Below are 22,549 nucleotides of genomic sequence, written 5' to 3'. Positions count from 1 at the left end.
AGCAGTGGTTTTCAGTGTGGTCTCTGAACCAGCATCACCTGGGATCACTTTGGAGCTGCAAATTTTTTTTTTTTTTTTAAAGATTCTACTTATTTATTTGACAGAGAGAGATTTATTTATTTGACAGAGATCACAAGTAGGCAGAGAGAGAGGAAGGGAAGCAGGCTCCCTGCTGAGCAGAGAGCCCGATGCGGGACTCGATCCCAGGACCCTGAGATCATGACCTGAGCCGAAGGCAGCGGCTTAATCCACTGAGCCACCCAGGCACCCTGGAGCTGCAAATTTTTGAGCCCTATCGCAGATGTACTAATCAGAGACTCAGGAGCTAGCACGTAATAGCATGTATTTGAAAGGCTTCAGGTGGTTCTAATTCAGGTAGACGTTTAAAAACCACTGATTTAGACAACTTGTATTTCCATCCTTACTAAATTACCCCTAGATTCTTCCTTTCATCCTTAAATCTCCTCCAGACACCCATCATTCTCTGGGCTGTGGTAATAATCTTAGATGGATTTTAGTCAAATAATCTTGGGCTCCTTCTTGTGTGTGTGTGTGCTGGTTGCGGGGGGGGGGGGGGTAGGAAACCCAGCTGGTCTCATGGTGGTTTCCTTGAGAGTATTACTTTGTGGACAGATAACTCATCTACCCCACTGCTGGCAGGTGGGACTTACTTGAGCCCCTTGGTGTAACAGGTGTATGCCCACCCAAAGATGACTTCCCACCTTACAAATTGGAAGCATGGAGAAGAGAAATAATGTGAAAGCTATGATCAGTGGGTCCAGAGGACATGAGCACTGAATATTTTAGTTTCTGTGCCAGTAATATAGAATCAGCCAGGATAGGCTAGTGTCTGCTGTGGTAAAAACAACAAATAAAATCTAAGTGACATGAAAGAATTAAGGTTTGTTTCTCACTTTAAAAAATTTATTTATTTATTTATTTATTTGAGAGAGAGAGGGAGGGGCAGGAAGAGGGAGAGAAGCAGACTCTGCTAAGTGTGGAGCCTGATGCGGCACTCAGTCTCATTGCCCTGAGAACGTGACTTGAGCTGAAATCGAGAGTCAGATGTTAAGCAACTGAGCAACCCAGGCGCCCCTATTTCTTACTTGCTCCATGTCCATCATGGGTCACCTAAGGGATTTTATTCTGTCATTTTTATTGAAGGATGCTCCATCTCTGTGCCTCCAGGATGGCCAACGTCAAGAAAAAAGGAACTTGAATTGTAAACTGCTCTTTCACTTAAACTTCATTGACTAAAGCAAGTCAGATGACCTCCCCTAACTTCACCAGGCCAGGGAGGTGCATTTCTACCATCCACCTGGGCAAGCTATCCAAAATATTTGTTGGCCAGCACTATCCTTAATGACTATACTTAATAATCCACAGTCCAGATTTATTAAAGAAGGTAGGACCTTTTGAGTCCATCACTAACAAGCTTCTCTTGCATGATTAGAGAGTTTGATTTCTCATTTCGCCTTTTCTTTTACATGATCTTGCTCTTTGTCGGAACCGTCAAGGCAAGGTGGGTATCAGTCAACAAGTCCTACAGCCTTGTTCCCCAGGGGACACTTCTGTATACCCAAGCCAACAGGCTGTGGAAATCCCACTTAGAAGAGCTAATATAAGGGGCGCCTGGGTGGCTCAGTGGGTTAGGCCTCTGCCTTCAGCTCAGGTCATGATCCCGGGGTCGTGGGATCGAGCCCCGCATTGGGCTCTCTGCTCAGCGGGGAGCCTTGCTTCCCCCTCTCTCTCTGCCTGCTTCTCTGCCTACTTGTGATCTCTGTCTGCCAAACAAATAAATAAATAAATAAGCAAGCTAATATAAATTCAGGCTGCATTAATAAAAGTACAATATGTAGAGAAAGGAGGATAATAGTTCTGGTATATCATGGTGTTTGTGGACTACTTCATTCATTCATTCCAAGTTTATGGAGCACCAAGGACATGCCAAGCCCCACTTTGATCTGGGTGCTAAGTTTCAAGAGGGATATTGAGCAACTTAGATTGCCCTGGGAGGGGGACCATTAAGGTGAGGGGTCTAGAAACACTGTCCCTTCACGTTCAGTCTGCAGGAGAGAAGATGAAGGAGGATGTGCTGTAAGGCTATAAGAAGGGCTGGCGGGCAGAAGTGGGATATATTTATTGAGTGGCCGCCAAGGCAGACATCAGGTCAATGAGTAAAAGGTCTAGGCTGGCAAATTTAGCTCAGTTCATAATTTTCTTGGAAAGAAATTTCCTGACATCCCTTGTTTTGGGATCTAGAATTTCATCTTTAACATTACAAGAAGTAATCTACCTCCTAGAGTAAGAGTTGGCTTTTTCCATTAATAGTAATATTGCTATTATTTTTATAGTGAACATTTAGAGCCCTTACTATTTATTACCAGGTACTTTTCTAAGTGGTTTACATTTATTTATTTTTTTAAAGATTTTATTTATTTGAGAGAGAGTGAGCATGAGCAGAGGGTGAGGGGCAGAGGGAGAGAGAGAAACAGAGTCCCCGCTGAGCAGGCAGCCTAACATGGGGCTCGATCCTGGGACCCCAGGATCATGACCTCAGCTGAAGTTAGACATTTAACCTATTGAGCCACCCGGGCACCCCAGGGATTACATTTATTAACTTAATTTCCACAGCAGGCTTATGAGGAAGATACCATTATGATCTTGGATACTGAGGCACAGAGAGGTTAAGAGACTTGCCAAAAGTCACACAGCTACTAAGTGACAGGATTTGAATCCAGATAGTCTGGCCCCTAATACTGCCTCTCATCAGACTGGTGTTTGAGAGACAATCCTCTTCCTTGGCATAGGTGTTACTGTGCCAACTAAGTAGGCTAGAGATTTTTTATTGTATCTGCAGTAATGAGGTTTGATCTAATAACTTAATTCTTGTGTGAAAGATGCCAAGCCAAAGCCTCCTTATTAGTCTTGTCTCCAGAAGATGTTCTCAAGCTTTTCTATAGGGCCTCATTTCCAGTGATGGGGTCATTCCAGCTTTTCTTTTTCAGCCTCTTTTCCTGATTCTCTATGACTTGCTTGAATTGGGAGCTTGTGGTTTGGCTTTGTGGCTTAACGGACCACACAAAGGGCCCTAATGAAAGAGAGAACATTGGCCCAAGGGACTCCTAGGCTATGGTTCTGAGGGTTGGGGCCATGCACAGGAGCTTTTGCTCCTCTGAGCCGGCTGTCCAGGAAGCCGCTGACAGACGCCTCCGCAGCTCTCTGGGAAGAGCAGAGAAGAGCATGCCAGAGCGGTGACGCTGGCGGCTGATTGACAGCAGGCTGTGTACACGGCTCCCCAGGCTCTGTCAAGCAGTTGATGTTGAGGTGGGGCCTAGCTGAGACTATGTGCTCTGGCAGTTCAGAAGCCTGCTGCTCTGCTCAGGAGCCAGGTGGAAGGTACCCCAATCTCCTAGATTCCTTAACCTGGAGGGGACCCTTTCTTGGCCTGCCTCTCTTGGCTTCCTCGTGAGGCTAGCTTGTTCCTTCCACTGGAGTCTGAGCAGCCCCATTTTCTCATTGGCATGTCTGGAAAAGAACTGTAGGTCGGAATGGCCTGGAATGTCATGAGTGGTATTTGGAGGACACCACTATAAACCATACTTTGCTGAAGGTAAGAGGTATCTTCCTGACCTTTGACTTCTTCCTTGTGTAGAGGCAGGGCCTGACTCTCCAAGGCCTATGCAGAGTATGGGCCTGGGGGTGGGTTGTCCCCTGCTGCTGGGAAACCAGGGGCTGGCTGCTGCTCCTCCTGCCGCTACAAGTTGGTAAGAATTTGCAGTGAGAGGTGAAGAGCACAGGATGAGGGTGGGGGTCCAGGCCAACTCTGGGTCTGTCCTGTGGCTCCTCTGCTGAGCCCAGACTGCGCTGCTGATAGAACCAGCACCTTGTCTCTCCAGCCTGGCAAGCTTGGGCTAGCTTTGCCTGTTGCATTTGGTTGCCATGGCAGCAGAAAAAAAACGAGGAAGAATGGAAACATCTGGCAAGCAGATGCAGAAACTTGACTGTTCAGTTTTCCTTCCTGGTCTAGGAGACGACGTTTGTGATGGTCACAGGTAGGGAAGAGGTGGCGCTAGTGTTGATCTGGCTCTGGCATTGATGTCTCCAAGGGCACCAGCACTGGGGGTGCGGTCGCTGCCATGCAGTAGTCACGTTTCGGGCTCTGTGTATGGGGGAAGATGCTGCAGTGGCGGCTCTGCTCTGGAAGGGAAGCTGCTGCTTGGTGTCATTTTGTTTCTTCCTGGGACTACCCCTCTGGTCCTCCTCTTTTACCTCCTTGGTCTGAGAAGCGCGCCTTCTCCCCCCACCCCCCAATCTCCATTAGAAAGGTGTTTTCTAGTGGGGGAGTGGCTGCCTGGTAAGGGTGGGTGGGTGGGGCGGGTCTGAGAGGTAAGAGGTGGGCTGGCCAATGGCTCCTGTTTAGCATCTCTGTAGTAGCAAAGCAGAGGTGGGAGGAACAGTAGAGGTCAAGGTCTGGTTCTTCCCCTGCACAGACTGAGGCACTGGGCATGGACAGCACACAGCAGAAGAAACTGGTCCAAGGTCATATGGCTGAGCAGGACTTAGGCTGAGTTCAGAGCAATGCTTGGGTTTGGGGGCTCACTGGACTGTTTTCATGCCAGGTGAGGGGTGTTCTTCAGGCTGGTTTCCAGCTCCTGGGTTGGGGTGGGATGAGGAACTGGAGCCTGTGTTCCAGAGAGGAGTTGAGCGGGGAGGGGAAGGAGCACAGAAAGCCACAGTTGAGTAACAAGGCCATACTTGCTGAATGAAAACCTGTGTCAGACAGCCTCCCCCGGGGTGCTGGGAGTATACAGTGAGCGTTGGCCGTCTGTCTGTGTGTGTCTCTTTCTCTGAGAAGAGGGGGTGTGGAGGTGTCTGCCTGCTTGGGACAAGAACTTTATTTTATTTCTGCTTTTCTTTGTGCATTGCTTTTCCCAAACCCCTTAGGTGGTGGGTGTGAGCACTTTAAAAAATGTGCTGGTTGTGAGCGAGTGTGCCTCTTTTCATACACCCTCCTCTTGTAGTGTTAATTCTGGCTGAGCTCTCTGTGTAGAATCCTTGAGGACAGGGAATTAATTTGGGGGCCTATTTTTCTAGGAATTGATGGGATACAAGTGACATCTAATGATGGCTTCTCAATAGGGCAGTCCCAATTCCCCATAGCTTTCTAACCTCCTGGGGAAAGAATAGGAGTCCGGTCCCCCAGCCACAGGTTTATTACAGTTTAAAGGAGCCCCACCTAGATAAGGTGCTTATAGGGGTGTTTCTAGGAAATGATTTGTTTAGAAGCTAATTGTTTGGCACCTTGAGCTTTCTGGGAGAGAAGTGCCTTGGAAGTAAAAATAGAGTGTACCTGAGATTTAAATTCTGGGGTCTCTACTGGGAACAGCCACAACAGAGCTTTTCATTTAGTGTAATGTGTCATGGTTTTCAAAAGGTCATTAGAATCCACAGAAACATTTTTGAGGTGAAAATAGTTTTCATCCCGTTTTGCAGAAATAGATACCGAGGCCCAAAGAAATGATGTAAATAATGTGACTTGTGTAGGAGTGACTAAACTGTAGAGTTTTGTTGAAACCTGGTTATTCCAGGCTCCTGGTCTTTCCACCACCCTAGGATCCTCTTGGTTTGGAGAGGGGGGTTGGGACTGAGAAGAGCATCAACAGCCTGCTTCTGTCACACATTGAGACTTGCCTTGGGATGATGATTCTATGGCAAAATCCAGGTGCTGGAGTCCAACTTCTATCCTGGACAAGTCATTCATCTCACTTAGCCTCAGTTTTCTTATCTACAAAATGGATATGGTAAAGCTGGCTCTCCAGGGTTAAGGGAGATAATGCAGGCGGAGTGCCTAGCACATAGTAGGTGCTGGACAAGTCCAGTCCAGTACCTCTGCTTGCTTGACCTTGTGTACCGATCCTAAGGTTTGCTGGTTCTTGGCTTGGTGACCTACCTACTAAGATAGCGATAGGGTAGGGAAGGGTGTTGCCGTGATCCCACTACAGCTTACTCTTGTTCATGATGTTACCGGGAGGCATCTGGGGATCCTAGTAACCAAACTCAGCTCAATTCAGACCCAACAGAAAAAAATGACTTCTGAATTTATAACCTCCCTCTTAACCACATTGTCAGTGTTGTATGCATTTGGTCCTGGGTAAGTAGTTGGCAGAAGCAGTTCCTTTTATAGAGGAAGAAACTGAGAGACAGAGAAAGTGATTTTCTGTCCAGGCTCACTTGACACATCCTTCAGGAAGTTTAGAGTAGGATGAAATCACTTTGCTACTGGGCATCTCCAGACTGAGTTTTATCTAGTTCTAACTTCTTTTGTTCATTTCAGCTGGGAGGCAGTTGAGTTAAAACTCTAGCTCACTGTTTTGAACTTCAGCCCACATCCCTCCAGCAAAATAATCAGCATTCATGTAGCCCAAGCCAAGGAAAGAGACGTCTTTGTTCAAATCGTCCCACTGTACTTTGGGAATCCAGAAACCTGGCAAACAGGCTTTTAAGTTAATAGATTTTATTTAATGACACCAAGAGTCTGCCTTCCCATAGCGTGTGCAGGTGTCTTGGTCTCCTCACCTGGGAGCTGTGTGACTCATGTGCTTGAGGGCATGCTGTTCACTGAACCACCTTTCACAGATACTCAGCTCAGGGGCGCAGGTTCCTCTCCCTCAGGAGAGGATGGATCTTGAGTCTGAGGAGTTGAAGACAGAGTCAGTCTCTGCCCCACCAGGCTCTTAAGTGGGGAACACACCTGTGTTCACTGAAAGGTGATTCTTTCAGTATTGTCTCACTTTGGGAGGCTATATAAATATATAACACCATTGATAGTCCTGTTGTTCAAAACATATGGTAAACAGCCTCCAGAACTTTCCATCCAAGCCAGCTTTTCAGCCAAGTGGGAAAATTGTTTTTGAGGCTCTTTTTTTTTTTAGGTTGGGGGTAAGTGGAAGGGCAGATGGAGAGAGAGAGAGATTCTTAAGCAGGCTTCGTGCTCAGTGCAGAGCCTGACATGGGGCTCAGTCTTGGGACCCTGAGGTCATGACCTGAGCTGAAATCAAGAATCGGATGGATGCTTTACTGACTGAGCCTCCCAGGTACCCTGAGACTTTTTTTATATCCTTTTTTGGGGCGTACCCAGTGGTATTCCAAGCATGGCCACCACGTGTTTTGTTTTGCTTTGTTTTTTAAACTAGTTGTAGTTCCAGATAACTAGTTATGTCCCAAAGTCATATTTACCCTTGGGAGACATGGGAGTTCATTACTGTGATTAAGGAGATGTAGAGAACATCCTCTGAAGGCCGATCTTGTCACTGGGCTGAGTGCGTAGCTGTGTGCACCTTGTTCTTTCAAAGAGCCAGGTCAGGGACTATGAGGTAGGGGTTGAAACTGTTGCTCAAGCTGGGAGCTGTCCCTGCTCATGGGGAGCCCTGATGAAGACATTCACTGTTTGTAGAGACAACACAGTCTCTTCTCTGGGGCAGATATAGTTTGGGCTTTAGTCATATCGCCTGATAAGCCAGCTTTCTCTGGGTGTGGCTGAGCAGAGGTCTCTGTAAATGAAGATGGAATTGTCCTCATGTTTTTCTTTCTTCTTCTCTTGTACTCTGCCACCCTCCAGCCACCCCCCTCCCTGCCCCCACCACAAACCACCGTGTTCCACTGTCCCTCAGTGATGTTCAGTGTTGGGACCACAACCAGTCCTTCTCCAGCTGAAATCTTTTCATAATTGGCTCCTTAGGTGGTGGTCATACCTTCCTTCCTCACCCATCCAAGGTGTAGGACAGTATGGTTGTCTGGAGGAGCTCCCTGAACAATCAGCATCCCTGAATGGGGTGGGGATATGGGGCTAGAAAGCAGGAGGTGATTAAAGTCAGAGCTCAAGATTGTAAGGTACAGAAAGGGTGCAAGTGGCCATCATCCTGGACCTTCCAGGCCCTTCCAGGCCAGTCACACATCTATCCAAATAGCCTTTCTTTGTCCCACAGAGGAGGAATAGTATAGTCAGTTGATGGAATGTGATGTGGTCATTTAAAATGATGTGGTTATTGCGGTGCTTGGCTAGCTCAGTTGGCAGAGCATGTGACTTTTGATCTCAAGGTTGTTGATTCAAGCCCCGTTTTGGGCATAGAGCTTACGTAAAAAGAAATAAAAGTAAAGAAATAAGATGATGTTGATGTGTTGAAAATAATAGAGAAAATGTTTAATTTATAATAAGTTTAAAAAATCAAAATGCAAAATCATAAACATAGTATCATAACAATTATATAAAAACAAAAAAGCTCTCTTTTCCCCCACCCCCAAAACCAGACATATAAAGAAGAATGGAAGGATATGTACCAAGTGTTAAAAATGATTTTCCTTTGGGTAGCAAGACTATGATAATTTTTTTTCTTTTAGCTTTTTAAAAAATATTTTCCAAATATTCTATAATAATCCTCTGTGTCTTAAATGGGAGCAATTTCAACTTGATAAATCCCAAACAAACCTCTGTTATTGTTAGACTTTGTGTCCTTAATTTTGGCATAGAGCTATAGCCGCCATACCTGAGAACTCATCCTTGTCTCAACCTCTGGAAATCTGAACGTCAGGCAAGACTAGGTTCCAGGCAGACGTTTTGGGCATAGTTGTGCCCGGAGGCAGGGGCTGGACAAGGCAGCCTCTCAGGGCCTTTCTCACCCCGCTCTTGGCGATTATCTCTCTGCTGCATGCAGCCTCTGCCAACAGTGAGCGGGCTGAGTGCTGTGACATTCTCTGAGTGGGGAGCAGTAACAAAAGTCTGGCTGGGATGGAGGCCGGGGGTGGGGAATCTGGAGTGAGTGCCTGAGCTGATAAGGAGCCAGTGATCTTTCTGCCTGGTGGGACTTGCACTTCCAGCTGCCAAGCATCCGGTAGAGCTCAGCCTCTCGGAAAGCTGGTCCCACTGCAGTGGTCCTGCTGTTGGCGCAGCTCAGAGAGCACGGTGGTCACAGCTACTTCTGTGAAGAAGTCATGGTGCCGGGTGTCGGGGCTCCGTCTTGGGGCGTAAGAAGGATCCCTTATCTTTTGTGCAGAAGTGGTTTTGAAGGAAACCGCCTATCTCCAGGTGGAAACTAGGATTTTTCCTCGTGGCACCTCTGTAAAAGTGAGCCTGGCGAATGGACACCCAGAGTGCTGCTTCCTTGTTGGGTCTTGTCTGGATGCTCCCTCTCTTCAGGCTCCTGGCCCAGGCCTCCAAATCCGATTTCCACCTCTCCTCAGGCAGAGAGCCTCAGTATATTGCTGCTGCCTGGATCGTGTTGCCCATCAGGGAACCGAGCCACAGAACGAGGAGACTCATACTTGGAGGAAGGCTTACTGATCCCGGAGTTAGTAGAGTCTGGGAATCAGGCATCAAGCTGTTCAGGGATAGGCACTGAATTTGTTGGAGGCACTCGCTGCCATCCAGGCTTGGAAAGACTGCCGGATGCTGGGGCTGTGTGGAGGCAGGTGAGAAGGGTTCTCTGCAATGTCTCTTGAGTGTCCTACTGAGATGTTCCCAGAGTTCTGGCTCTCTCAGCGCAGGCAGACCTTCTTGACGGGAAGCATGGTGTCTCTGGGTGCTGTTGGGGATGCGCAGAGGGACTCTCCACTGGGGTCCAGGCATGTTTCATTGCTTCCTGCTCCCAAGCGTGGCACAAGGGGTTAATATCTCTAATGGTTCTATTTTGGGGCAAAGGAGTGTTCCTAGAATAGGGTTCTTTGTTGAGTAATCTATTTTGGGAGGCAAGCCCCACTGGCATTTATGTAAGCAATTCTCTGTGTGTATCTGGGGGTGTGGATGTGTGCGCAAGTGATTTCTTATTACTAATTATAAGCAGTTTCTTTTGGGAGCCAGAAAAATGGAGGGGTATATGTGAGTGAGTGTGTGTGTGTGTGTGTGTGTGTGTGTGTAACGAGTATGGGTTTCTCTCATGTGAAGAGTGGCACAGCTGTGTGTGCACATCTGATTGGGCAGTTGCCACAGATACCCCATTAAGAGATTAAATGTAGGGACCTTAGGACAGCAGGCAGGATTGATGGCCTTGACCCCTTTGTGGAGTGTCAGCCATGAAGGTGTGCCCAGCTATGTGTGATCATCTTGAGTCCCTGAAGCAGGCGGACTTTGTGGTCCTGTGGTACATTCTGGAATCTGGTATTCTCCAAAAGATCAGTCATGGCACATGAACCAGTTCTAGTTTGGAGCAAATCTCAGGTTCCACTTCCACTGCAGCCTGGCACTTACTGGACTCTCCCATGTCTTCCCACAGGCCACATCCACATATGTCAAAGCAAGAGAGAAACCAAAGGCCGTCCAGCATGGTCAGTGAGACGTCCACAGCTGGAACCACGTCCACCGTGGAGGCCAAGCCTGGTCCCAAGGTGAGCTCCTGGCCACTCACTCCTTCCTTCCACCCTTTAATATTGTGCAGGTGCCCATCGACTGCCACCATTGTTTTGTGAGGGAGGCATGTAAGAGTTATCTTTTCCAGAGGTCAGATCAGGAAGGGAGACCAGCTGGGGTTATGTCACTTGTCCAAGAAAACAGGTGATTTCTGGCAGAACTGGGACTGACATCTGAGTCTTTGGATGCCTTCTTCATTTTCCTATTTTTAGTATATGTGCTGCCGAAGCGAGCACGACCTTCTTCATTTTCCTGACTTGTCTTGGGAGGGCCACAGCTCTGTTCACAGGTGTGTTATGAGACTGCCTAGTGGGATTTGTGGCCGGTGGGCCTAGGAAAGGTGAGATGTGGGACCATTGACTGAGGAGCAGGGAAAAGAACCAGCATCGCAGAGAAGGGGTGAGCGCTGAGGACTGAACCCAAGTAGGACGGTAAATAGCTGGAAATTGGCAAAATCTATGATGGAAAAGTAGCTTTGCTCCAGAAAGACTAGGACATATGAAGGCCAACAGCTGCTGGTGAAAGTTCATTGAAAAATCCCTTTAAGTTTTTTTGTTGTTGTTTTGTTTTTGTCTTTTTCCCTCCGTGACCTGGACGGGAAGTCTGCTAGGCCTTGGATTCACCTTTTAATTAAAATGCTGTGGCCTTGTGCCCACCTATTCTGGTCTCCTTGCTATTCTTTTCATCAAAGGGCACTGCTACTCAGAGTAAGGCAGAGGAGCCTACAGCTCTCCTATCGTGTAGGTGCTTTTTGTGACTCCCGAAGTCCCCTAAGTGCTGCTAGAATTCGAGTCTGCTTCTTCCTAGATCATGAAGTCCAGCAATAAAGTCCACAGCTTTGGGAAGAGGGACCAGGCCATTCGGAGGAACCCCAATGTTCCGGTGGTGGTGAGGGGATGGCTGCACAAGCAGGTGAGGAGACTGGGAGGCGAGGGTGGGGGAGGGGGGTGGCTCTAGCTGATCTCCGTCCTTACCCTGGCCCCTGGGAGCTGAGAACAGACTCTTAATAAGCTCTCTGTTCCTGGCTTTGTCTGAGGGAGATGTGTTGTCCATTTTTATGAGTGCTCAGTGGCTATAGCTTCCCTCCCCAAACCTACTTGACCCCTTGGGTTCCCAGTACTATTGGCTGCCCTGGGACCCAGGCACTCACTGGGTGGGTCAGTGTGAATCCATCCTTACCACCAGTCCCTGGCCAGCACTTGACCTCTTGATGTTAAAGAGCCTTTGCTATCATTTGGCTGAAAAATCCTCTTTTCCTCTCCCCTGGTCTAGCACACATGTCTAGCTCCCCTAGCACCTTGGATTCCGAATCAGCCAAACTCAGCTCATTGCCGCCTCACCCTTACCTCTCTTTTTAGTGATGATATCACCGTTCTCCTAGGTACCCTGGTTAGAAACAGCTCTTTCTTTTCCTACATCCCTCCACTCATGAAGCCCTGTCAGCTCCCCTGAGGCTATCATGCATCTCTAATACTCGCTACCAATTGTTCTGTCTCGTGTCCTCTGGCCACAAATAGACTGTGAGTTCCCAGGGCCAGAGAGCATGTCCCTTTTTTCTCCTTCCTTCTCTCCTTGCCATCCATCCATTCGTCCTTCTGCCTATTCATTTACCAAGTGCCTGCCAGGTTCTTTTTTTTTTTTTTTTTAAGATCCCTTCAAAGATTTATTTGTTTTCGGGAGAGGGAGAGAGAGCGCATGCAGCAGGGAGGGGCAGGGGAAGAGACAGGGAAAATCTTATGTAGGCTCTGCACTGAATGCAAAGCCCAACATGGGCCTTGATCCCACAACCCTGAAATCATGACCTGAGCTGGAAACAAAAATTGGACACTTAACTGACTGTGCCACCCAGGCGCCCCTGCCTGCCATGTTCTAACTGCTTCCACAGCATGGATAAAGAGCTGAATAACATGTGGTTCCTGCCATTGAGGAACTCAGTTTCCTGGGGAAACAGACACCTCTCTCACATGTCCTCTCGTTGCCCTCATGGTCTCTCACATACCATACCATCCAAAAAACACAAACTCCAAGATGTTAATTTTTACCAAATGCTTTGAGGGAAGACAGAAGAGGGCATTATATTGAGCACTACATGGAAGAGGTTCCTGGAAGTCCCCTCGAAATCTCTTTCCCATCAGACTCCCCAAGGCAGCTTCCATAGCTAACCTTCTCTGTCAGACACAGTGCTGGCATCTCTCTCAGTGACTCTGCTTCCCTCACAGCTGTGTCTCTTTCCTTGCCTCTCTGCCCAACTCTTTGCCTGAATAACCTTCTGACTTTTCCACTTGCATCCCCGTCCCCATTAAGCAAAAGTATGCTCCTTTGATATGTGGAGGGAGAAGGAAGGGGCTGTAAGTAATTCTCCCCAGCCCCACGGCCCAGCCCAGTAACTGTAAGAGGCCTGTGTGGAGTGCTGTGGACACACAACACAGAGAATGTAGCTGTGCTTGGGGAGTCCTGAAAGGCTTCCCAGAGGAAGTGACATTTGCACTAGGTGTGAAAGGATGGAGAGGAGTTTTCCAAACAAAGCAATATGCCAAGATATTAGAGATCATCTGGTCAGAGCAGAAGATAAAGCCAAGAGATGCATGAACTCAGCAAGTTAAATTTGTTTTTAGCACTTTAGTAAGTGGAGAGTGAACAAAACTTCATGCTGTGCTTAGATTTAGAGACTAACACAACTATTATTTTTTTAAATTTAAACTTGTCGAAAAATTTGCAGAAGGAAAACTTTTTTTTTTTTTTAAAGATTTTATTTGACAGAGAGAGAGAGAGCACAGGTAGGCAGAGCAGCAGGCAGAGAGAGAGAGTAAGAAGCAGATTTCCCGCTGAGCGGGGAGCCCGATGTGGGACTTGATCCCAGGACCCTGGGATCATGACCTGAGACATTTAACCAACTGAGCCACCCAGGTACCCAGGAAAACAGTTTTAACAGCTAAAGGCAACTCTGGAATTTTCCTAGGTTTGGGAGAAAAATGACCCTACAGCCCTACTATTTTCCTACCCTGGCCTTATTTATTATTTTTTTTTAGAGCATTTACAATCACCTAAAATATTTTTAATGAATGTCTTGATTTACATTTTAGATGCATAAAGACAAATTAATGTTATGAGGCAATTGATAGCAAGACAATCCAAGTCTCTTTACACTGAATGAAAGGAAAATCCATTCTGTGTAAATCAATTTTCTCTTCAGCAAAAGAGAAGATATTTTCCAGAATAGCACCTAAATAAATAAATAGCTTCCTTTTTGTTAAAAACGGATTTCTTTCTTAATGGAAGAACTGTATTTTTTGAATTCACATCTTCCTTTCTAAAAGGAAGATATTTACATTAATCTGTTTCCAGGAAACACACAAAACTTCCTGGGGACAAACCGTCGTTGAATCTAAATTTTAAAGTCCTATTAAAAAATGATCATGTGATAAACTTATTAATTCATTAATTTATTGAAAGAACGAGTGGCTATGGGTAAGTCTTGGTTCTAACATCACGCCTTGCATGATTGGAAAGGGGGAAGAGTATGCTCAGATATTGTCTGATTAGTTTTCTTTGCTTTGCAGGACAGTTCTGGAATGAGACTATGGAAAAGGAGGTGGTTTGTGCTGGCTGATTATTGCTTGTTTTACTATAAAGGTGAGCTGAGGCTCAGGACATCAAGGGCTCTTTGTGCGGGAGGGGATGGTGAGGTGATACAGGGGTTATATTCTCAAATCCAGTGACTGGACCAGTGGCCCAAGCTAGTTTATAACCTCTTTACTTGCTAAAGTGTTCACTTTTACATATGTGAATGGCTGGTGACTTCATTTTTACCAGTCCTTATACTTGAAGTGCCACTTGTTGAGTTAAAATAAATAGAATCCAGCTTATCTGCTACTTAGGCTTTCCAAGTCTGGAGTTGTCTCAGCTTCTACCCCATTTGGAACACAGGCATACCTTCGACACCATCTGGAGAGGTGGGAAGTACAGATAAATCTCTGTATTTTATAACTTGTTGTCTGGATCTATCCCCTGTAATATTGGATGAACCAACTTGTGAATTGGGTTGGCCACATGTACATTTTTGGAATGCCAGTACAAAGAGTTAGGGCTGTGCAATAGTGAGAAAGAAGTAAGACTCAAAATGTGGAGGAAGAGAGAGTTTTCTTGTAAGACAGACTAGGCTGTGTTAGGTGCCGTAGAGGACATTCAGTGTGCTTAAGCAATTCAGAGGGAGCAATAAATTAATTCCATATTGGAGAATTGGGGGAGGCTTCTCAATGGGATTTGAGTTGGGCTTATAAAGGTAGGTAGAGCTTTGCCTGCGTATGGGGGCAGATGGGAATTTCAAGCAGAGGAAGCAACTTGAATAAAGTTCTGGAAGCAGAAGAAAGTGGAAGGACAGACCTGTGAGGCCAAAGGGAGTCTTTCATGCAGGACATGGTAGAAAGATGGCTCAGGAAGTGGGTATGGGCCAAAATGCAAGGGGGTTGTGCCAGTAGGTAGAGTAAGTTGAGCTGCGTTTTGCATCCGGTGGGCAGTCAGCAAGTGTCTTTGAGTAGGAGAGCAGCAGGACCAACGCTGTCATTAGGAAGTTACCTCTGTGATGAAGATAGTTTGGAGGAGGAGGAGACTAGATGTAGAAGGTAGGCTATTTTGCACGTGCTCTAACTTTGCCTATGAGGTTTGTTCTTCCCCGAATGCTCTTCCCCATCCTTTAAAACACTTTAGTTATCTCCTTCCAAAGCCTTCTCCGCCTCCTCAGACTGTGTGCTACTTCTGCCTCTGTGTTCTCACAGTACTCGGCATACTGCCCTGTTTCAGGAGTTCACAGGTTGCACTGAGCATGTCTCCGTGCCTGTGTCTGACCCTGTCTGACTTACCTGTGTCATTCCTGCATTAACCGCAAGGTCCCCAGGGAGCACCTGAATGGACGATCAGTGATGACAGTAGTCCTAGGGAGCTATACGGGGCCTTGAACGGGGGCAGTGGGATGGCCCAACCCAGGAAAGGGGCCACAGAAGGTGATTCTGATGCGTTTTTTCCATTCAAAGACAGCCGAGAAGAAGCGGTCCTTGGGAGCATCCCTCTGCCCAGCTATGTGATCTCACCTGTAGCCCCTGAGGACCGCATAAGTCGCAAGTATTCCTTTAAGGTACTGCCCCCTCCCCTCCAGGGTTGCAGCTCCATCCTAACAAACTTTATGTTCCTAAAAATGTCCTCATAAAAGCAGTTGTTTTATGTGGGGAGTGGGGGGAATTTAAGAAGCTAGTGTATTTCAGGTGCATGTTAACAATGTTGTAAATTCTTTAAATGATAATACCACATCAGAAGTACTTTCATTTGTATCTGAGCTTCTGAGTCCCTCAGCTTTGCTCAAGTGTTCAGACCGTCTTTCCTATCTCTACTAGTCCTGTGATCCCTAGTCCCCCTCATGCCTTCTAATCACTGCAATCAGCCGGTCTAATTAGTGTCCATCACTTGCAGTAAGTGACGGTCACTCATCATGGATTTATAGCAATTCTGTTAAGAAAACTTACATCGAAGGTTAGAAGCTCACGCTGAAGAGCTTTTCAAGTTTGTCTGCTTCGTTTTTCTTTTTGAAAAGCAAATAGAATCAAATTTGATCTGTTTTCTGGATCACTAAAGATTCCCACGGAAATCCCTCCAACAGTAAAACCCCTTTTCTGTTTTCTGCTTGGTCACATGTCAAGCGAGTGTGGCTGTCATGACTGATGGTGGTCCTTTGACGCCCTCTGGCCTCTTCAGAGCTGGGTGTGGAGGCTCCAGGAAGGTGGCGGTCAGGCCCAAACTTGGGGAATCCTGAGGCCACCTCGTCTGGTTACTTCCATGCATTCCTTCCTTTCTGCTGTTTTTTGGGTCTCCTAGGGATGGTAAGGATAGGGTGAGTTGAAGTTCTATTTAATTGGCGGTTGAGTGCAAGTCTCAGCACTGAAGTAAGCAGCCCTTGGTGCCAGTAACCACAGGGGAACGCCCTCTCACATTGCTCAGGATACAAGGCAATGAAGCGAGCGCATTTCAAGTGGGGAAAGGGGCCCCTGCTTCCACTACTCATGTGGCTTAGCTGTTCATATGTTGAGGGTGTAAGCTAAGTATCGGACATTAGGTACTAAAGCAGAGGTTGAACAGAAGTCAAGTTTGCCAGCCATAGAGAGCTAAAGGATCATGGAAAAGCACAAGATAAAACACCCAGAATTCTCTGTGAGGGTTAAAGAGAGCGTTGGTATCCACAGGGTCTGCGTCAGCATCTTGATCTTGAGTCCATTGTGGGGGTGGTGTTTGGAAAGTCAGTCTCACCGTCTACCTTTCCTTCTGGACTGATGATTTAGCTTTGTTCTTTGCCAGGTTTGAACTGTCCTCTCTTTCCCTTGGCTGTCACAAGCCCCGATGACTGCAGAGTTGCTGTTGGTTGAAGATTCTGGGATCCTTCCCTATTTCTTGTTGCATGCCTTTTATTTGTAAAATTGTTAATGACCAGAGAAGTTCTTCCATCCACGTAAGCTCATGTAAGGCTGTGGAGAGCCAATGTTGTAAGGTCAGTGTTACGAAGTTTGTTCTATAGATTAAGAACATGAGGATTAGAGTACTTAAGAGACTTGCTCAAAGTTACAAAGCTGGAAGATGGTGGTGACAGAACTTGAATGTGAACTATGTCCTCTTACAGTTGCATTCAGGGAGGGAGGACAATTTCTTTCTCTTCCTCTCTACTTCCACATCTTATTTTGGTCACCTCTTGCATGCACACTGCAGGAGGTAGGAAGTGATTTGAATGAATGTCTGTTGTTACCATTTTAGGAATACTCTTTTATTTAATCATTCAGAGGCCTCTCCTGCTGATTGATGGCTCTGAAACCATTGTGTTCAGTGGGTTCCAGATTGCTCTTTTGCAGCCTAAAAGTCTTCCTCAGAACACCTTCCTTTCTAGGGTTCAGTGTTGCTACTGGGCAAACAGTTGGGATAATGTTGTATGTAATTTTCAGGGACAGCATTTGAAATATGGTCACAGTAACTGACTGTAACTATATATATTTCATCTTAACACTTCATTGGGGAGGTGTGAAAACAGATTTAGAAAAACATCTTTTATGTGTCATAGACTCTTTTCTTTTTGAAAAAAATTTTCTTAGAAGGACTTCAGTAAGAGTGTCCTTAGCTAATTTTTTTGTCTGAGAGACAGAAAGCATGCATGTATGTGGGGAATCCCTGTGGGGGGTCTTTAGGGTTTGAGAACAGACAGAAGCTGCTGCAGGCAGGTCGAGTGGTATCTTGCTGGTTCTCCACAGAACCAGCTGTGGTTTCCTGATAGTGGAAGAGTTCCCTTTCCCTTGGGTTGCAGCGTGGTTCTTTTCAGGGCCAGTGAGTGGGACCCTTGGGTAGTTCAGTATCTATGTTCTTGGGCACACTGAGGAATGCACAGTGTTTAGTGTCCTGGGCCTTATGCCTGCTTCTGATGTCAACTCTTCATTATGTCCAGAGCTGAAATTCTCTGACTGTTGCTAAGGATACCTTACCTGAGACTGTTGACAGGATCTGTGGTGGTAGATAGGAACAGCCTGAAAGGTTATTTGGTCCCTTCTTTGTCTTTCTTTTTCAATTGTGCGTGCAGCCTGGCAGCCCCTGTGCCTTACCAGCTCGTGCTAGATGGATCCCGAGACACAGACAGCTCTGTAGGAGGGCAAAGCAGGGCTCTTGGTAGCGTCTAGAAGGCATTCTACAATGCCCTGACCACCAGGCCTTTTTTGCTCTGCTGGCTCATCTGGGTGCCTCCCCAGAGAGCTCCTGCTGGACGCACAGCTGTCCTTGGCCTGCTGGTCATCTCTGAGCAAGCTTGCCCCTTAGATCCAGGATCTAAAGCAAAAAACATCTCCATGCAGGAAAGGGTTCAAGGATCCTTAATGGGGAAAAAAGCCCTTACTGGTCTCCTTTGAACTGATCTTCTGTCTTAAGACCAAATGTTCCTGACCTGAGCTCTACAGTGTCCATGGATGAATCACTTCTTTCATTTTTGAACCTGGAATGTTTCCTTTGATTAGGAGAGCAGGGGAAAACAGGTATCTGTAGCACCTGTGCCTTGGTCACCGGTAGAAACCAGAAAGATCTTCATAACACATTATGACTATTGTAAATATCTTGAAATAGGATTATGCTCATCACCACTTTGAAATTACAATAATTATTATTACATTTCTTTTCCTTTTTTTTTTTTTAAGATTTTATTTATTTATTTGACACAGAGAGAGAGAGAGAGAGAGACCACAAGTAGGCAGAGAGGCAGGCAGAGAGTAGGGGAAGCAGGCTCCCTACTGATGAGAGAGCCCGATGCGGGGCTTGATCGCAGGACCCCGAGATCATGACCTGAGCTGAAGGCAGAGGCTTAACCCACTGAGCCACCCAGGTACCCCTATTATTACTACATTTCTTATGTAATGATTTATTAAAGAACCACCCATATCATTATGCCACATTTAAGAAAGTTTTGGTAACTATATTTCAGTACAACAAATTTCCTTTATTTTATTTGCATTCATAGAAACATTCTAAGAAGAGTTCTTAGGATTTACGAAACCGTCCAAAGGGTTCATGCCCCCCCCCCAAAAAAAAGAAAAATTAAGACTGCTGCTTTAGATTCTTTCTGAAGGCCCGCCGAGACATGTGGTTTTTCACTTACTTATATTCAGCAAACTTTCAATGTGCTCCATTGTTCTACTTGGTAGGACACAGATTCTGGGGACATAACAGTGAGAAGGTAAGGTCCTTGCCTTCACAGGGCTCATATTCTAGACTCTCCATCAGCATGGAGGTTATTAGGAGGTAAGAAGAGAATGGGGAAGAGCTGCCCTATTCCTCTCCCATTTCAGTTTTGTCTACCATCTACACTTCTGTCTTGGCTGTTGTCATCCCTCCTGTTGGTAACTAACTTTCTGCCAGAACAGTGTCTGCAGGGTGAGTGCTCTCTAGGTATTGGTTATGCCTGCTTCAGCCTGCAGACTGCGGCCTCCAGCCCATCCTCCAGACTGTTTTGAGTTGCACATCTGTTTAGGCTCTGCTCCCACCATAAACCCGTCCAACGGTTTCCCCATTTCCTGCAGGAAAAAGTCCGGTCGTGGTTTACCAGCCCCAGCCTATCTATACAGCCCCATTTGTAGCCACTCCTAGCTTAAGACATTCCCTCCAGCCATGGACAGTTGCCTGGGGCCCCAGAGCATTCTTGCCCACAGGCCTGTGCCTGAGCTTCAACCATAGCCCAGAATGTCTTTCCTCAGCTCTTACTGGTCCTTCAGGCCTCTGTTTGGGGGTTACCTCCTCAGGAAGCCTTCCTAGAGCTCTCTGGACAGTTTAGGTGCCATTCTTCTGTATGTGTGCACCTCTTAGAACACTGCACTGTGGGTGGTTGATTTACCTGTTGGAGTCTTCACCAGGAAGGCGAGCCCATCAGCCAGTTCTGCCTGGGTAGATGGAGCTTGTCCCATTCTGTAGACAGAGACCACACAGAGCAGTCATTTATAGTGAAGTCGCCGTTGAGTGACTCTACTTAGACTTCCCAAGTTCAGGCTTCCTTGTAATTTCTGTTTTGTTCTCTGTACATTAGCAATGGGGAGAAGGCAGAGAAGAGTCTTCTCAACATTTCTAGAAAGTTCAGTGAGTCAGCTTAGATTGTTCAAGTGACTGGCCCTACAATAACCTCAACTAACATATCTTTTGAGCCTAAAAAATGGTAGGCGGTGCTGTAAGTTCCATATATGCATTATCTCATTTAATGCTCACGTAGCCTTAAATGGTAAACACCATCATCACCCTCAGTCCCATTTTAGAGGTGTGGAAACAGAGGCCTGGGGAGGTTGAGCCGCTGGTCCAGAGATGCCCTGGGGTAAGAGGCAGGTTCACCATGCACGTCAGGCTGAGTCGAGGGCCTGAGCTCCTACCCAGTTCAGTGTGCTGCTCACAGTCAGCCCAAAGGTTGGGCATGAGGAGTTCCTTCTTAATGTCAGCAAACGGGCACCATAGTCTTTGTAAGTCATAAACCTCACAGTCTTATCCTTGACAGTTGCCGTTCTCAGCTCTCATGTCCAGTCCATTCCCAGCTCCTGCTGATATTATCTGCTACCTTTGTCCAGCCTCAGGGCGATCGTCTCCTTTTCAGCCCCTTCCACCATCTCTCACCTGTACTCCTGTAATGGTCTCCTGCCCCCAATCTCATCTGCCCCAGCCCGGCTCTCATCTCTTCATACTGCAGCCAGAGTGTTTTTTCCAGACAAGAATCTGATTTCCCCAGTCCTTTTCCCAAACCCTTTAATAGCATCTCCTTGCTCTTGTACACGAGACAAATCCTAATATGACCCCAAGGCCCTGGTGACCTGGCACTGCCAACTCCAGTAGCTTCACCTCGCCCTGCTGTCTCTTTTCCTCCCTGCCAGGCATGCTGGCTTCATCCTCAAACATGTCATACCCTTGTCCACTTTGGGGTCCCACACGTCGCTCTGTGCTACTTCTACTAGAATATCTGCTTGCAATGTAGAGGGTAGCTTAAATGTCACTCCCGTAGGTAGGTCCTTCTCCAGGGCCGGCCAGGGTCCCCAGCAGTCCTCTCACAGCCTCCTCAGCTTCTTGGTGACACTTACTACAATTGTAGGTATTTGTAGTCTTTCTATGTGCCTGCAAACTGTCTGGACCTGGATTAAGGCTGTTCCTTCTGGTATAGTGCCTTTCACATAAACAGTTAATGATAAATTATTGTTAAATGAATGAGTTAGAGAATGAATCAGTCAGTTGATGGGCCCTGGCCTTGGCTTCTGTGTTCTAAAGGCTGATGCTGGGAGCATGAGGTATGAGCATTCCAGTTTCTTTCCCTAGTGCTGGATCAAGACCAGAGTCCTAAAGGCCAAGAAAGCAGTCTTGTCCTAGGAGCCTTAAGTTTTTGAGGTAAAATCTTCCTTGCGTACACCCTCATTTCCTTTGGGCATAGCCTAAACTTTTCTCTTCGGTCATGCAAAGTTGCCTCGGAGGACTGTGTTAATTGGAAAGCAGAGAGCAGAAGGGAAGGGAGCATCTTTGAGATGAGACTAGGGAAGGGTTGAGAAGACTTCTCATCATCTAGGCTCTGGCATCTTCCTCAGACTCAGTGCACTTTGGACTTGGGTCATGGGGCCGACTCCCTGTACTTCTCACTTTTACAGTTAGTGTGTCTTTTACGCCCAAGCACAGGGAGAATGTAGTTAGGAATCTGTTCTTCAGAACCAAGGGCAGCTGGACAGAGCACGTATTGGCAATTTGGTTAGAGGTTGTTTGTGATCATGTGTAGCTACTCTGTAACGATGGGTCTAACTCCCACCGCCCCATGTTTGAAGAATGTCCCATGTTGATTTCCTGGACAAGCCTGGCTCTAAGAACACTAGTAGAGTAGGGACCTGCTTTCTCTCTCATACCCTTGAGGGTGCCTTATGCTTGTGGGTGGCCTCGTGTCTGGTGGGGCGAGTGTCTACTCTCTGTAACTGGGCAGAAGGTCTGGGAGGAGGTATCAGAGAAGTTATGGGGTCCTTGTCCAGGGGAACTTTTCTAGGACTTTCTGCTGACTCTGAAGAATGTCCCATGTTGATTTCCTGGACAAGCCTGGCTCTAAGAACACTAGTATAGTAGGGACCTGCTTTCTCTCTCATACCCTTGAGGGTGCCTTATGCTTGTGGGTGGCCTCGTGTCTGGTGGGGCGAGTGTCTACTCTCTGTAACTGGGCAGAAGGTCTGGGAGGAGGTATCAGAGAAGTTATGGGGTCCTTGTCCAGGGGAACTTTTCTAGGACTTTCTGCTGACTCATAATAAGACACAACACATTCCTTTTCATTCTTTTCTCACTGTCCTATCTCCACCTTGCTAAAACAGGAGGAATCTTTTCTGGGACAGTGACTAGCCCCTTATACATGCCAGGAAGGATATCAGGTTTGCTCTGGTCATTGTAGGGACTCTTAGCTGCAGGCTGTTTGCCTGTACTGTCTTGGAACTAGCTGGATAGATTCAGGTATGTCAGTGTCACCAGCTGGCCCATATTTTATATGCATTTTGGACCTAGGTGTTAGTGTGGGTTGCAGAAGCCAATGTTGACAGCTCATCTGAGAGGTTTCATCCATGACCATTAGTGATTCTAGAAGCATGCTATTTC

The 22,549-nt window shown here is 46.7% G+C and overlaps 1 protein-coding gene across 16 annotated transcripts in view; it reads left to right on the top strand.

Moving 5' to 3' along the window:
* Positions 1–22,549, top strand: part of PLEKHA7 (pleckstrin homology domain containing A7) — a 213,139-nt gene that overhangs the window by 128,211 nt on the left and 62,379 nt on the right. For 15 of the 16 annotated variants that reach the window (XM_032356705.1, XM_032356703.1, XM_032356698.1 and 12 more), the window contains 4 exons: positions 10,269–10,380; positions 11,210–11,314; positions 13,963–14,035; positions 15,433–15,533. In XM_032356705.1, coding sequence (XP_032212596.1) covers positions 10,269–10,380; positions 11,210–11,314; positions 13,963–14,035; positions 15,433–15,533 — 391 coding nt within the window. Of the gene's footprint in view, positions 1–8,879; positions 9,469–10,268; positions 10,381–11,209; positions 11,315–13,962; positions 14,036–15,432; positions 15,534–22,549 lie in introns of those variants that run through there. The other variant, XM_032356708.1, reaches the window with a different exon arrangement.

Source organism: Mustela erminea, chromosome 9 (assembly GCF_009829155.1).
Source record: "Mustela erminea isolate mMusErm1 chromosome 9, mMusErm1.Pri, whole genome shotgun sequence".
In the NCBI taxonomy this organism is placed as follows: Eukaryota; Metazoa; Chordata; class Mammalia; order Carnivora; family Mustelidae; genus Mustela; species Mustela erminea.
This window is presented reverse-complemented; position numbering and strand designations above follow the sequence as displayed.